Here is a 16,922-nt window from a genome sequence, read left to right as displayed (position 1 = left end):
GGCACGGAAATATAAATAAATGATTCCTTGACTGTCTACCTAAGATATAATAAGAGGCAGATGAGCAGGATTTACCCCAAAGGAACAAGAATGGACTCCTCCAACTACAATCCCCAACCTTTTTGGAACGTTGGTTGCCAGATGGTGGCGCTCAACTACCAGACGATGGGTAAAAATGGAGATATCACACTTTAAAATGCTCAGAAATATACTTAATACCCTTTGTGAATGTTTGGAACCATCTACCGTTCCTGTTTAAATACAGTTTTCTGACACACTGATGACACTGTGTGTTTTAGTCATTTAAAATCTATTCTGTTTATTCGCCACAGCAGGTCAGTGTTGCACCTTTTTGTGCTGCACAGGCCTCTGTTCGCTGCCTCCCTTTAAGCTGAAGACAAGTGGCGTGAATGGGCTGTTTGTGTCTCACTTACAGATTTCCCCATGCAGCTCAACATGGCCCTGTTTGAATTCAATGGCCGAACGGGCTACCTCCTCAAGCACGATGTGATGCGTCGCAATGACAAGAAGTTTGACCCTTTCTGTGACAGGATTGACACCGTTGTGGCGAGCACACTGACCATCAAGGCCGGTTCACGAACCTGTTATTACAAAGTGTCTCTTTCTTTAACCATCAGTGTGGGCTCCTATTATCTGTGGAAGCTGAATGTCAGAGTAATTAAGTTTCAAGCTCCATCTTTTCATCATTTCTGCATCATTTCTGGCATTTCACTGCAGAGAAACTCATGAAGAATTAGTGCAGTATGTGTATAACAGATGGCTGTTTTGGCTTTGGGAAGTTTGTCCATGTTGTCCTTGTGTAATATCTTAATAAAAACATAATTTGCTTCATGTAGGAGTCCAGCTGTTCAAAAGTCCAGTCTTGTATATATAAGTCATCCAATCATATCTACTTGTCTCCATAGATCTATTCGGGGCAGTTTCTGGCTGACAAGAATGTAAAAACAGGGGTTGAGGTGGAAGTGATTGGGCTGCCAGGAGACCCTAAGAAGAAATACCGCACCAAGTGGTCCACGACACCCAACGCCATTAATCCAGTGTGGAATGAAGAGCCATTTGTTTTTGAGAAGGTGAATAAAATACCATGTAAACATTTTCAGCCACTCCTCAGTCTTCATATTTTGATGTGAAGGCAAAAACAGAGCTTGTACAATTCTAATGAGCTTGAAAGTCAGTATTTGGTATGAGCACCATTTTTCTTCATCACATCCTGAACTCTCTTTGACAGGAATAGTTCTTCAGGCTCCTTGAAGGACATTCAAAACTCTTCTTTGGATGCTGCCTGCCTTTTGTTCCGATCTCTGTTAAGACGATCCCACACTGCTTTAGTAGGGATGAAGGTTCAAGACTGATAGTGTTTTATTGTGTGTTTGGGGTCATTGTCATGCTAAAAAAATGAAGCCATTGCCAATTAGATGCTTACCAGATGTTGCACCTCCCTCCTGACCTCTTCCATCCTTTTCACACCTTGAGTTAGATACCTGTATTATGCTTGAATGGTTTATACATCAGTGTTAAGCATCTTAACAAAAACACATATACACACAAAAGCATTCCTCTGAAAATGCCCAGGTACAAGGACAGGATTGAAAAGGAGTTAAAAAGCAGCCGGTGTCCAAAGAAAAATGTTGAAAGAAATTCAGAAAGCCTGGAGAAATCATACTCAAGACCACTTTAAAATATTACAAGAAAGTCTGACTCCTTGATGAATAAATGAATGAAATGATGTGTCACTAACATATCTGTTGTTGTTTACATGGTTAGATCTTGCTGCCAGAATTGGCATCTTTAAGAATCGTTGTCCATGAAGAGAATGGCAAATTTGTGGGACACAGAATCATCCCTCTTGATGCCATCCAGTCAGGTCAGCGAAGCTGAGAATATTTGAATTCATACTTCATATAATATACATAATTAAAGCAATGAATCACTCTAGGCCTCAGAACATTTGCCAGCTTGTTTTAACCAGCTTCTGCATCAGGCAAGCTGCTGCCTTGCTTTTATTTCACCAAGGTTTTATTTTCATGTCCTGCAGGCTTCCACCACATCTGCCTGCGCAGTGAGAGCAACATGCCCCTCACTCTGCCTGCTCTCTTTGTGTACATTGAGGTCAAGGACTACATCCCTGCTGCCTTTGCGGGTGCTTAGCCTTTTACTTTGTGTTTTTGCAAAAGAAGAAAACCTCTGCTGCGAGTGAATCCTTGTTGCCAGAGTGACAGTTAGAGAAGAGAAGACTAATGTAGTTTGGAAACATTTTTGTTTTCTTCTTTGTCTTCGTACCCACACTTATGTTTGGTTTAAGAATAAATCATTGTACACTCATTAAAATGGTTTGTTTTGCAGATTTCACAGATGCCTTATTTAATCCGACAAAAGGCACAGAGAAAACCACAAAGCCTCCCAAACAGGTAAAAAAAGAGAGAAAAAACATCATCAGCAATACCTTTGGATTTCCAGTAAATCCTAACAACACTAATTGAGTTCCTGGAATATAACCACTTGCTAGACTGTTATGTTCCTGTCCTTTTCTTCTTTTACCCCCACAGTCATCTTCTGACTATGTGTCTCCCTATGAGTTGCCTCTTGGAGCCCAGCCTCCCGCAGACCAAGCTAAAGAAAGTGAAGCCCCTGCTGCAGGTAATGAAGCTTTAGAGGGTGACACTTCAGATCTTGCATTGCAAAGATTTTGAGCTTGTCTCTGGCTCACACAATTGGTCTCAATGCTGGTGTATTTGAAGGTGCATTTAATCACTTCCTCCTCTAGAAAAAGCTGCATCCGAACCTACACCGCCCGCTGATGCCACTGACCAGTCTCCACCAGCAGCTGGTGCAGAAGAAGCTAAAAAGGAGGAAGAAAGCAAGGCAGAGACCCCTCAAATTGTCGATGAAGCCCCAGCCAATGCAGCACCAGATACAGGAAGCTCCAGATCTGAAACCCTTCCTGAAGCCTCTCCTTCACCCGAGGAGACCAAAGCAAGCCCGGAGCCTGAAGCGGCTCCTGAAGCCAAAGAAGAACCGAGCACCGAGTCTTGCACAAACCCCGAACCTACATCTGATAAAAAAGAGGAAGCCAGTGCAGCTGCAGAACCTGCTGAAGCGCCTTCTGCTGCGGCCGTTCCCTCTCCAACAGTTGCAACCACCGAGTCTGCAGGATCAGGTGACTCATCTCAGCCGCAGACGGGCAGTGAAGGTAACACTGCAGCACTTCATGTGCTGCACTCATCATAGTTTTCCTTTTGTCAATACACTCTGGATAAAAGCGCTCTGACAAGGATAATACAGAACAATTTAGAGTTATTTTTTGTTGAATAGATTCATTATAATTGCATATCCAGTGCTGAAAAGTAAGAAGACTCCACAAAAAAAAATCCCCTTTGTGTTTGTGCTGCAGAGCCTTCGACTGTGACTACTGAAGAACTGACACAGCACAAGAGCTATCAGAAGGTCATCAAGCGTCAGGAGAAAGAGATAAAAGAATTAGAAAAGAAGTATCAGAAAAAAGGCGAGGATCTGATTCAGAAATACTCCGACTCTTTCAAGGCCCTCAAGAAGAAGGTTTCAGTGAAGAAAAAAGAGTAAGGGGATGTTTTCCTTCCCAAATTTGTTTTCAAAGAGCTTTCCAGAGTGAATTTGCAGCTATATATTTTAGCTAGGGTGCTTGACAAAAGAGCTTTTGATTATCCCGCTGGAAGGAGACAGTCCTGTTTCCTGCAAAGCAGCGCTCAAATCTCCACAAATTAATAGTGACTCACTAATAATGTTGCTGTTTTTGGATTAATAAGACTATATTTAGAAACATGAGGAGTACAGCTACAGTTAATGTGCGTTTCTAGCTGACACTGACTATTAAGATGAGGATGAAGAAAATGAGTGTCTGCAGTGTTTGTCACTGAGCTGTCAGAGCAAACCAAGTGTTACTAAAGGCCAAATAAGCATTTTGTATAGTATTTTCTGGAAGCTCATGGTTGTCAGCTATGAAGGGCAGTGGCTGTTAGTCAATAAACTGTATTGCCCGCACATACTGATTTATTGTGTCATGTTATTTTTCACCAGGGGAGGTGACAACACCCCTGAGTCCAACAGGAAGACAGAGCGGGTGCAGGAGCTGAAGGAAAAAATGACGTCTGAAATAAAAACACTGTTTGCTGAGCAGTATGATCAGATGAAGAAGAAGAAGGAGCAGTGTGCAACAGAGGTTAGTGACACTGAAGGTGACAATAAACACATTACACACATTGCAGCCAGATACTGTGCTTAAAGGCGCACTAATCAATACTGTCATAATTAACAGTGAACCAAATGATTACTGCTGCAAGTGAAAGGTCCCCTCAGCTCTATGGAATATTTCAGGATCTTATCTGCTCATTATTTTGGTTTTATGACTCACAAAACACCGTGTTTGTTCAGTGGCTTACTCGCTACGTGACGCAGGCAGCTGTTTTCAACTCCAATCAAATCTATTGTGTTCCACCTGCCCAAATACCAAACATGAGCCAGACAAGTATAATTACTAAATACTGTAAAGCCATCGTTTCTATGTGTGCTGGAAGACGGTGAATTAGGAGATGAAGGAGATTGGCTATCAGGGTTATACTAACTCAGTTGGACAGAAACATTAGTCCAGAGAAACATGACACGTATGTCTCTTGATTATATGAATACAGTTACCACTTTATAAGGCACACACGTCCTTTTGCCTTCATATTTTCGTCTTGTAATAGATTCAAAAAGACATTTAATCCATACTGACATGATAGCATGACACAATAGCTTCAGATGTCTCAGCTGCACATCCATGATCTCCCTCACTGTTATGTTCAACCAATAACCAGTTTGAGATCATCTGAGCTTTGCGACATTGTGCGGTATCCCGTGGGAGGCAACCATGCCGATCACACTGTGGTCACATAGGGATGGACATTGTCAGCCACCAAGTGTGCAAAGAAAATATCCCCCAGACCTTCATCACTACCAGTAGCAGCCTCAACTGCATCATTCAAGTCAGGATGGATCCATGTTTTCATGTTGTTTATGCTACAAACCAACAAATATCTGAGCAGAAATCAAAAGTCATTAGACCAGGCAGCATTTTTCCAATCTTCTGTTGTTCAATTTTGGTGAGCCCATAAAAATTCTAGCCTCCATTTTCTGTTCTTAGCTCATAGAAGTGCACTGGGTGCAGTTTTAGGCTGCAAATGCTCTCCTGTATGGCTTGCTTGAGATGAGCCGTTATTTGAGTTATTATTGCCTTCATTTCAGCTAAAAACAGTCTGGCCATTCTCCTTCGCCCACTGGCATCATCAAGTTATTTCCACCCAGAAAACTCACTGGCAGATCGGCATTTTCCGAAATACTCACCCTTTCCATATTTAAAGTTACTTAAATCACATTTTTTCCACATTCTGATGCTCAGTTTGAACTTCAGTAAGTTTTTTTGACCATGTCTGCATGCCTTGGTGCACTGAGTTGCTGCCATGTGATTGGCTGATTAAAGTGGCTCGTGAGTGTAAATCAGTTAAGACATGATTTACCCCAATTTAAGTAAAAATCAGGATGCTGATAAGACATCATGAACTCGTTCGGTGATATTATTTAAACGTAATCTGCTTTGAAAAATAAAATATTATTTTTATTTTGCACGGTGATACCTGTGAGGCCTGTTTCCAACGTTAAAAGAAGTAGGCTTATATGGTAACAATGCTATGCATTTAACACTATTACTAGATCTATAATGTTAATGTTTGGAGCTGTTGCCTTCCTACTGTTGTAAAGTGTTTCTAAAAGGCATCAAATGGGTATGATATTCACATCCTGTCCTTACAGTACAAAGTGGCTTATAAAAGTAACAACTGAAAGACAAACTCTTCTCTGTGTGCTCTGGTCACCCCTACAGCCATTAGTCTCCTCACTCTGAAATCTCTGTTACGGTATATATTTACCTGTTCACCTCAGATTAATGTCCATGATTCAGGATGTAGTCACTATTTCCTCTATGGGCTCTCCTCGTTGTGTGTTTGGGATCATGGACAAGCAGAGGCTTTATTAATTACACACAAACTGGATTGCTGTTACTAATAGTAATCAATCTATATATAAAGAATCTGCTTGACCCCAGTTTTTGCACAGAAGCAAACATTTTCATTCACATTGTTACTCACAGCTATTCACATCTCATGAGTTGGAGCTTCATCCTTACTGTGACTGCACCATCTTCTTATTGTGTTGTGACAGAGACTAGCCAAACTGTTGGAGATGGCCATGGAGAAGCACGCCATTGAACTGAAAACCCTGGAGAGGTGTGAGCACACATGCAACACATTCAGGACATGATGCGCACATGAGGGAGCAGAAGGCTTTGCTGAGTCTATCCAATCTGCCCCTTCAGACTTTGCCGTGACAGTCTGTGTGTGTGTGTGTGTGTGTGTGTGTGTGTGTGTGCCATTTGAGGTGAAATATTTGACATTTAGCAAAGAGAATACCTCAAATAATGAATGAATCACCTCAGCAGGCGGGTCTTCCAATGTCCTTGGCTGGGCTTATGGTGTTATATGTGTGTGTGTGTGTGCATCATCCCAAGTCCCCAGCTGGCAGATGGTTATCTCAGGACAGCCATTATCCAGCAGGTGTTTAAACAGCAGTAGGGAAGCAAAGGCAGGCTTGATCATCTACCTGTCCACTCAGGCACAAAAACACAGCATTCAAGCGTTCCTTTCACTATAAAGATAAGGTCACATAAGACACACACAGCCCTACAACTCTTGATTAAAGGAGAAAGGGTGTTTATAGGGTCACTTTTCAGTGTCAGATTTGAGATCCTCACATGTTCCCTTTGTCTTGCTCTGCAGCGAAACCAAAGAAAACAAGAAAAAAGCCAATATGAAATGTTCGTCCACAGACAAAGCAAAGTAAGTTCACGACATTCAGGTTTTATTCATCACTCTAAGTTAGTTACAATTTATTTTAGAAAGACCAAAGAATTAAGAGAGCGAGAGTGAAGATCTGAATTTTTAACATTTTGTACAAGATGATTAATTAAAGATAAATTTATTCATTCAGGCTGAAAAAGGCAATGAGCACTGAGATGCTGGATGAAGCGAGTCAGTCGAATGCTGCCGTGAGTACAGAAGTTGTTTCAAAGTGATCTAACACAATCAAACTTTTTTTTTAGTTTGTGTGCAAAATAAAAGGCACTGTTTGACATTTGTGGTCATCTTTTTGCTAAAAGCTAAGCTGAACGTAACACTACAACCAGAAAAAGGGTTACCGTAGCCTAGAAAAAGGAAAATGAGGGAAACACTTTACAGAGGTTCTCAAATTTACATTAATCAGTAACTGGCCTTTTTTAGTTTTGTCATTCTAATTAGTTTATATTTTTATTTTGTTTTGACTTTTTGGTTTTAGTTCAGTTTATTTTGAGTTTCAGTTCTTGTAATTATTTGTGTATTGAGGACAAATGTCAGAGGCAAGATGTAAGAAAAGCAGAACAGATATTACATTAAAAACAGAACTTTTTAGAGCAGTTGACTCAAAGTCTGATACATGTCCAGACTCTCAAAAAAAAGCTTCATAAGGTAAGTTTTGAAAAATAATTTCACCAAATGTACAAACACTAAAACTAAAAGGACATTTTCCCTATATTGTTATTTTATTTTAGTTAATTTGCTAAGCTTTATTTTTTTAAAGATCTAGTTTTAAGTTTCATTTTAGTTAACTATAACAGGCTTGTACTAGTAACCTTTCTTGTTACCTTTAAACAAACACCTGCTAGCTGTTTCCGCTGTAATCTGTTGTTGTCTTATGCTAAGTTAAACATTTAGATTTTTATGCTAAGCTAAACATTTAGCCTTTTATGCTAAGCTAAACAGTTAGCCTTTTATGCTAAGCTAAACATTTAGCCTTTTATGCTAAGTTAAACATTTAGCTTTTTATGCTAAGCTAAACATTTAGCCTTTTATGCTAAGTTAAACATTTAGCTTAGTTGCAGCTTTACTGTACATCTGTGAGCACTGTACTGGCAGACTGGCTGAGACAGGCTAAAGCTGTGACATTCAAATCATGAATGTTACTTTGTAAAAAAAAAATATATATTTTTATTATTATTAAAGGAAGATAAAAGCAATGACATTGGAAAAATAACAAAATAACACAACACTGGCAGCAATGCAACTTAGTAATGAAAAATACTCTCTTTCAAGGTAAAAACCTTAAGGATTTTCTACTTCTGGAAATAAAATTTGAAGGTTGAGTTTTACTGTGGCTTTCTATATACTTGCTAACACACTGTTGGCTAGTAACCGCTGGCATTCTGGCAGGAGATAACCCTGCAAACCATGTGAGAGTGCCAACTGTTGTACTTTCTAGCACTAAAATAAACATAAAAGGAAAGAAGCTTATACTGCAAAAAAGGGAAACAGGAGAAGGATCGGTTAGAGTTTTGCTATGTTCACAGATGAAGAGGTCATTGCTTTGAAACTGCAGAGCCAGAAACCTAGGGGGCCTTATGTTTGACTGGAAGGCTGAAAATTTTAAAGGAAGACCTTATTTTCACAATTTTACAGTTTTTCCTATTAATTAAGCTCTCCACCATAGCCACTCTGTAATTTTACACATCTATCATGTAGAAAACTAAGATGTATTATTGAAATTGTACTATTGCTGGGACCTAATGTGTAGTTGAACATAGACAGAAAGGGGAGTTTCACTCGTCTGGCCCACTTAACCGCAGGCTTTATGTGGCACACGGTGTAAAATGAGCTTAACATCCCTGTTTTTAAGGCTAGAAACTTCATCACAAACAATATTTTCATTTTGCAGAAATGAAATACGTGTCCCGAAATGTTAAAATTATTATTTTAGTAATTTTCATGTACTCACGCATTACCAGTACCAGATCACATCTAATTTAGCTGTGTACCTATTGTTAAGAATGCCAAGATTTGAAGGAAGCATGGAAAAATAATACCCTAGGCATGCTAAAGCCTTTCTCTTTCACACAGCTGTAGGTACACCCACACACGCTTGAACATGCACACACATTAACTCTCAGCAGGCCACGCATACACAAACTTACACACGCTTTCACCCAGTGAGTAAAGTGCAGCGGGCCCTGACCATAGGCCAGGCTTGTCCATTACTCAGAAGCTGTTTACAAGCTAATCCATGTGTGGTCGATGACTCACTGAGCTTTGCTTTTGTTCCTCCGTTGGCTCATCAAGATTCAGGCATGATGCATCGGGGTTAAAGACTCAGCTATTTCACTCTGCTCCTCTCAGATCGACTCAGTTTAGATGGCAGAAATCCCCCCCTCACTTTCATCCCTCCACACATTTGGGTCACATTGCAGCTGGTGTTGATCTACTTAATCAACATTTCCCCATTAATTACTGCAGATATTTATAACACAATCACTTGTTTAATCAGCACAGGCTCAGTATTGAATGCACAAGTCCAGTTGGGGGATCTGTAATCTAACTCGACAAGTGCAACCTGTGACTTAACTGTATTGATTCTCTCTCTCAGGTTGCATCCATAGATCCCACGGGTACATATGAGCAGATGAACTGCTTATATAGACACGCTAACAGTCTTTATCGCAAACTTGATACTACATGCACACTCCCATTTGCTCGCACACACTTCAAAACCACAAATCGATAATGTTTTCCACTTGCAACATGTTTTCTGCTTTGTTGTATTGTTACAGTCTTCAGATTACAGTCCGCAGCAAGAGGCTCTGATGAAGAAACAGGCTGCTACACTGGAAGAAATCAAGACCTTGACCAATCAGGTACACACAAGAAATTCAATTTAAACTGAAATTTTTGTTTTTGACAGTCCCATTCCCCTGGACCAGCTAACTAATACACTGGGGTCCTATGCCAGCCATCTCTCTTATACCGTTAGAAATCTTGGAGTGGTCCTGGACAGCTGACTCAAGTTAGACAAACAAGTTGCCTCAGTTGAGAAAACGGGTTTTTACCAGCTACGTCAAATCTCCAAGGCAAAGCCCTATATTCCACATAAAGACCTTGAAAAGCTTATCAACGCCTTCATTACTTCGAGACTAGACTATTGCAATTCTCTGTACATGGGCCTCCAATTCTCTCTCCTCCAGCGTTTGCAATTAGTTCAAAATGGCGCAGCACGCCACTTAACTGGCACCAGAAGGCATGATCATATCACCGCAGTTCTAGCCAATCTACACTGGCTCCCTGTTAAATACTGTATCATTTAAAATCATTTTGTATACTTTTAAAATGTTAAATAACTTGGCGCCCAGTTACCTAACCTTCCACCGAGTCTGCAGTTGTGCAACTCTGTTTTTAATTGTTTTCAACTGTTTTTGTTGCGTTTGATGTAATCTGCTTTGCTACCTTGTGTGAAGCACTTTGATGGACACTGTCCTTTTGAAATGTGCTATAGAAATAAAATATTGATTGATTGATTGATTGACACAGTAACACCAGGGCACACTGGTTTTATTTTTTTTCTCTTAGAAAAATGAAACTACACTTGCACACCTTATTCGTGTTTCCACTAAATCTGCATATTTGTAAAAACCTCTGATGACAGCCAAAACAGTCATGTTTACCAATAGAAACTCTGAGAGGTCCTTGACTCCTGATCTTTAGAAATGACTATACTTTATTACCTGATTTTTGGGGGACTGTCACAGAAAAAATAAATACATGTCCTTGCATTCTTTGGCAGTTCCAGAGTCCTTTAAAAAATTATTCCCAACGCTGCATAAGTTCTTACGTAGGTCTGCCCATCAGTGAGTAAAAATTAGAGCATGTCGCTTGTGTGTGAGCTAGCATCAACCAAGGGTACTCACCCATTATTCCATGTCACGCACACTGATTGGGAATGACCTTGTGACCGTCTGCCTAATTTTGTGCTGGTCCCGCTTTTGCAGCCAGTACAGCCCTGACCTGTGGATGCAACTACAATGGGTTGTCGACCAGTACCCGACCTTGATAAAGATAATGATAGAGATTTAATGTTTTACACTGTACTTGCAAAATCACAGAGAGAATTTACACAAACCTTACCTTCACTGTACCAAGAGTTTTTTGGATTTTTCTGTCCAAACAAATGTAGTGTAAATCTGACTACATTGATGGACTTATAGGCATCTATAATCCAAACTGAGCCAACCACCAAATTTTTGTTTTTCAACCACACTGCCAACCACGGCCATCTGTCCTTTCAGTGGATGTACGTAATGCTGCGGCATGACACATCCAGTTTGGGGGATGCAGAAAGTACACATCAAGCTCCCACCGCTGTAAATGATGTCAGAATGTTTTTTATGACAATACTTTGCTTAGGATTGGTGAAATGTTGGCAGTTATTATTGTGAAAAGAGGTGTGAGAAGACAGCTTAGACACTGACGTGCGAATGCCAGATGGACAGTGTGTTTTTATGTCTCACTAGTAGTATTAGCTTGCAGATAGAGTTTTCAATATTGCAAGAGGCGGGGGAAGGGATTCAAGTGAGGCTTTAAAAACAGATGAATGAAGAGAACTGAATGTGAGCTAATGTATGCAGCTGTATTTAACATACTTACTGAATATTGAGCCACTTTTTTTCCATATTGGTAAATCCCTCACTCTTATTTGCAATCAATCAGTCAAACTTGGGTATAAGCCAGTTGAGGTCGATCTTTAGTTTTACTTGCACGAGCACAGAAAATCATTCTCTAAAGATTATGATAAGCACCTGCCTGAAAAGAAAAATGTGTGAAATCATGAAAATGTCAGCCCATTCTCTTGATAATCCTCTGACTAACCTTTGGCCCCTTGTGTTGGCAGCTCAATCAAGAGGCCCTGAAGGAGCACGATCAGAAAACAAGATCACTGGCACGAGAAGTGCGAGAGGCCGTTAATGTATGTGTGGGGGCGCACTTCCCTGAGTTGGTCGACGAGGTCGACAAGAGTGGGGGGGGAGTGGGCTTCTATGGAGATGTCTTCCTAGGTTAGATGTGCCTTTTGATTACCTCTCTCTGTGTAACTCTGCTATAAATGTTTTGTTGTTGTTTTTTCACTTTTATATCTGCTTTCAAACTGTTACATAACCTATAATCAGGGCGCGGATATGAAATCGTAGAAGATTGCTTAATGAGAGGTTCTCAGAGTGAAGTTGCAATTTAGTTGTGCTAATTCATAGGTGGGTGTATACTTTGGGGAGCTGATAATGAGGTTTTCACAAATGTCCAGGTACTCCAAAATTAGATGATTTTGAAACGATTTTTTTTTAGTTTCTATTTAACTCTTTATTTCTGTTTCTTTTCACCATTAAAAAACCCCCACCCTAAATTAGGCGACAAAGTGACAAATATCTTGCAGGTGTGGGCTCTGTAGCTCTAAAAGCCTTAGAGAGGTGCTTGTGGTCTCCTTTCTGTTCTCTTAAGTTAAAAATGGGACTAAATGTAGATGCAAAAATGGGTTATCAGAGTCTGCAGGGCTGAGCGAGACAATGGCACATCAGTTTGCATGTGTGATAAGTGCTCGCTTGGACTCTGTGATGTAGCTACTACATATGTTTTGCAAAATTAAAAAACAAACAAAGGTAAATTTGCTTTGTAACAAGCTTGAAGCTCCTGTGACATTAATTCCACGTATACGGCACATCCTGTATTGCATGTAAAACATGAAAGTTTGGAAAATGTAGACGATTGCTTATAATGTGGCTCAACCTATTTTTAGTGTACTCTTTGGATTTTCTCCTATTCTATTCCTGTGATGAATCGATGATTAATAAACTTACAGTTACTCGAAATATGTGTTATTTTTCTATCACTAAAACTGCTACATCCTTTTATTTTTGTAGAGGTTGATTTGTTAAATTTCTGAAGGGGAGGTTTGTCTTTCTTAGCTAATCCCTGAGATATTATATTAACTGTAATTTGTTGAAGTTAAGTAATTATCATACTGACACATAGCAAAATGATATGAATCATCATATGAAAAGCAAATGAAGCTGAATCAGTGACTGGAACTTAAGTAAAGAGGTGATGGGAAATGAGGTTAGGTATTGTCTGCCAGTAACCCTTTCTCTTTTCTCCTGTCCACTGTCTCTCTTACTCTTTGCGCATTGCTTCAAACCTCAGTGTAATTTTGCACATTATAACCTGATTCACAATACCACATAATTGCTATGTGATGGATCACGTGCTCTCTTAAAACCAGAGCTATAATAAAGGCACGTGAATCAGAGATAATGCAGGTAGTCTGGGTAAAACTAAATAAATAAATAAATCCGGAAATTGCAGGGTTTCAGCTTAAATTTCAGCTACTTATGCACTGTATCCTGTGAGAGTCATTTTTTTCCCCTCAAGTGTTTACACGCATATGCATGCATTTATTAGTGAATGCAGCTTTTCTCTGACTCATCATCCCGTGCAATCTGTCCATTCATTTGATTTCCTTTTCCACGCGACACCCTTCTTCTGAATCAAATGACATGAGTGACATTTCAAAGTGGGGGATCTGGATAAATCTCTAGGAGACACAGCTTGTGCCCGAAAGTCCTGCCACCTCATACACAACACAGATGAACTGTTAGCTTTCGGGTGTGAATCCAGTCAGCCCTGAATCACTGGGCTAATTATCTTACATAAGGATGAAGACATCTCCAGCAGGTTTGTCTCAAACCAGCTGGAGAGGGATGGCCTGAGCAGGATCTCTCACCGACAGGGAACACATGGCTACTCAGTGACACTGGATGAAAAGCCAAAAGGAGGAGGAAAGCGTTTCCGTTCGCACACATAAATGAATCACAGAGTAGCTGCAAAAGCAAAAGTTTTATACTGTTTTATTTATCTGTGAGATAAAAGTAAAGGTAAAGAATTTCCTAAGAAAAGCTAATTAGATCCTAGGTGGTTTAAATGAATGGCATATGGTTGACCTGTCGCCCCCAAGCAGTTGAGGTAGACGGCTGCCTGTTAAAGGGCTTTTTTTCCTTCTCACTCTAACCTAGTGCTTGCTCATAGGGGGTCCACTGACCATAGTGCCTTTCTCCCTATTATTGTAGGGTCTTTAAATTTAATAGAATCTAATTAAAAAGTCTTGATATGTCATTTGGTATGCAATATACTTTTTTCTTTTACTTTAACCTCAATCTTTTTTTAATTTTGAGAAATTACATCACTTGAAAGCACAAAAAACTGTTAATAGCTACGATCAGTGAAATTGTACTGAATCCTGGCAGTGGCTGAAAAGACAGTACTAGCCTTTGTCTGTTGCCGTCTGTGCTCAGTTGTGCCTCCCCTTGCAAAAGACCAGAGAAACCAAATTCTGCAATCAAAAGCAGAATTCTGCACAACAGCCATATGAAACATTGAACATGCGAGGTTAAACGAACAGCTGACAAGAGATTTGGTATTTTTCAGTGGAATAAGCTCTAAAAATAGGGGTACTGCGAGGTACATGCACATTTTTTTTCTACTTGTTATTTCCTGTGTGAGGAAGCAGGTCTGACCCACAGGAGGTGGAGTCAGGATCCGTAGCCCATCTTGGCTCGAAGTGGATGCCATCCTAGATGAATATTAAGCACCCACACCACCCACATAAACACCACCCACATAAACACCACCTGCCGAGGCTGCACTGTTCACAGCCTGTTTGTGGAGGATTCTGCGAGCTGCTAACTGCACTTTCTGTTTTTAAAGAGAGTACAAGATTTGTGAAATTGGTTGATTTCTGTTCCTGGGTGCCCAACATAATCTCATTAATATTATAATTCTGGCATGGGATCAGCAGCCCAATGAGTGTGGCTCATCGTCGTCGCAGTCACCCTCTTCTCCACTGTATCGCATGAGCGCTGAGGGCCTGTGAGAGGCACCTCCACCTCCTCAGAGATGCAAATTTGAGCGTCCTACATGTGTTGATGATATGGCCCTTTCGCTTAAACACACAGACACATACAAGTGCACACGCACAGACACCCACATACTTTAAAGTAGCTGCAGACAGTACTCTGACTACCTGAATCCTGAGTTTCCCAGGTGGCAAAAGTTCATGTTTTAAGGCTCAGTTTGGTTGATTTATTCTGCTCTTGCTCTTTCTGACATTTGGTTACCTTGTCGTGTAGTTATAGCTCCATTATAGCTTTAACCTCTCTGGATTAAGAGCCTCCATCTCACAGTGAGTTAAGAGAACAGAGACACATCCTATGTAAACCCTGACAGCTCAATACACTGTTATGTAAACAGCAAAATGCCTGGGATCTGTTGTTGCTTCTGCAGTGTTATTGGTTCATAGTTAAAAATTTCAAGCAACAAGAAAAAAGTCTAGCACTCAGATTTCATAAAAGAAAAAGTGATAATATTCTCCCAATTTCTGTTTCATGCAGAGCGGTCACTCAACATAAAAAAGAGAAGATGGATATTTTGTATAATGGTTCTGTTGAAGGTTTAAACAAAATGCATTTTGTTATTTGATGGGATCAACAGTTTAATGACTTTTGATTTAAGTTTCAAGCACTTACATGAAACACATGCTCTGCAGAAAGTAAGACAAATGTTTCCAATCTAACAATCTAACTCACTTAACTCAATGAACTAACTCAATTAATAAGCATTGAACCTACACATTAGAACTTAGCAAAGAACACATTTTAAATGATATCCCTGAAAGTTTGGCCAGCAACCTGTTGCAAAAAAAAAATCACAATTTGTTCCAATTTCTTTAGTTAAATCTACAAAAAGGCCAAAGATAACAAATTTTGACAGACAACAATGTGATTCCCTAAGAGTTATTAGCCAAAAATTTGGAAGAATCCAAGAGAGAGTGCCGACAGTTATCTATAAAACACAGTGGAGGCTCTGTCATGTCTAGGCCTACATTTCATCCAGTGGTGTTAGGGATCTTGCCTAACTTGATGGAATTATGAACACAGACAAAACATCTGATCTTGATCCACTATCAGTACTATCTGAAGAACATCTGACTATCAACAAACTCATTTTTCAGCATGACAGTGACCACAAACAAACTGCCAATAGAGTGAAAGGACACCTGGAAAGAAAATCTTTGATGTTGTCTGTGTATCTACAATAGTACATCTACAGTATATGAACATATTTTATTTAAATGTAGGTATAATATCACTTCATCTTGCCTACATCATTAGTTCCCTTCCCCATGTCGGCTTTTCTTTTTTCTTTTTCTACATTTGTGCTTCATGTGGCAGCAGCTCAGGAGAGTGGTGGGTGTAAAAAAGGTCTTGAGCCACATAACACCCACAATGTCATGACAGCATGTGCTCTGTGTTATGCATTTAATACAGGTGAGTCACCAAGTGCCTCTTTTCAGAGAAGTCTTATCAAGGGTTCATTTAAAACTTGCTTTTACTCAGAGCTACTTTTATTGTACACTGTATGTGTCCCCCCCCACACACACACACAAAGAAGCCAGTTTTAGCAGTTGGATGGTGAACGCTGAACAACGTGAGTGGCAGAGCATGTGGCAGAAAATGGATATCCATGGGCTTCAGGGCCATTAGTTCATTTAACAAGAAGTGAAATTCCTCCAAGGGAGCACGGCGTGAAAAGGCCTGTGATTTACAAAGCGATGGTGTCGGGGTGACGTCTGACCAATGAGTTTTTTCCCTGTTTTTAAAGTTAGAGACGGTCATGTTTTAAAATCAATAAAAGGTTTATCAGAAGAGCAATGGATCAGTTTCCCTTTAACTCAGAGTCCATAAAGTGATGGACTTGAGGAAACTGACTAAAACGTTCACTGGTGTCAGCAGTCCAGCCATCATATCAAATGAAATCTGGCATGTGCTATTGTGTTAGAGTCCCCAGGTGCAATTTTTCTGCTTTCTCCACTGACCCAGCTAAACCTGCCATTTGCTGCAGCTTCCTCCCGTTGAGGCAGACCTTTACTCCTGATGC

General features: G+C 40.1%; 1 protein-coding gene across 1 annotated transcript in view; it reads left to right on the top strand.

The window, feature by feature from the left end:
- Positions 1-12,802, top strand: part of plcb2 (phospholipase C, beta 2) — a 21,478-nt gene extending 8,676 nt beyond the window's left edge. The window contains exons 18-32 of the mRNA XM_005916952.2: positions 45-169; positions 437-588; positions 927-1,091; positions 1,786-1,885; positions 2,057-2,161; positions 2,365-2,429; positions 2,568-2,658; positions 2,786-3,211; positions 3,413-3,596; positions 4,075-4,216; positions 6,253-6,317; positions 6,867-6,926; positions 7,078-7,135; positions 9,725-9,808; positions 11,836-12,802. Coding sequence (XP_005917014.1) covers positions 45-169; positions 437-588; positions 927-1,091; positions 1,786-1,885; positions 2,057-2,161; positions 2,365-2,429; positions 2,568-2,658; positions 2,786-3,211; positions 3,413-3,596; positions 4,075-4,216; positions 6,253-6,317; positions 6,867-6,926; positions 7,078-7,135; positions 9,725-9,808; positions 11,836-12,003 — 1,990 coding nt within the window. The 3' untranslated portion in view covers positions 12,004-12,802. The remainder of the gene's footprint in view (positions 1-44; positions 170-436; positions 589-926; positions 1,092-1,785; positions 1,886-2,056; positions 2,162-2,364; positions 2,430-2,567; positions 2,659-2,785; positions 3,212-3,412; positions 3,597-4,074; positions 4,217-6,252; positions 6,318-6,866; positions 6,927-7,077; positions 7,136-9,724; positions 9,809-11,835) is intronic.
- Positions 12,803-16,922: the final 4,120 nt, after the last annotated feature.

Source organism: Haplochromis burtoni, unplaced genomic scaffold (genome assembly GCF_018398535.1).
Source record: "Haplochromis burtoni strain Fernald_Lab_line unplaced genomic scaffold, NCSU_Asbu1 Contig_16, whole genome shotgun sequence".
NCBI classification, from domain to species: domain Eukaryota; kingdom Metazoa; phylum Chordata; class Actinopteri; order Cichliformes; family Cichlidae; genus Haplochromis; species Haplochromis burtoni.
Note: the sequence above shows the minus strand (reverse complement) of the source record. Positions and strands in the feature narration are given on the sequence as shown.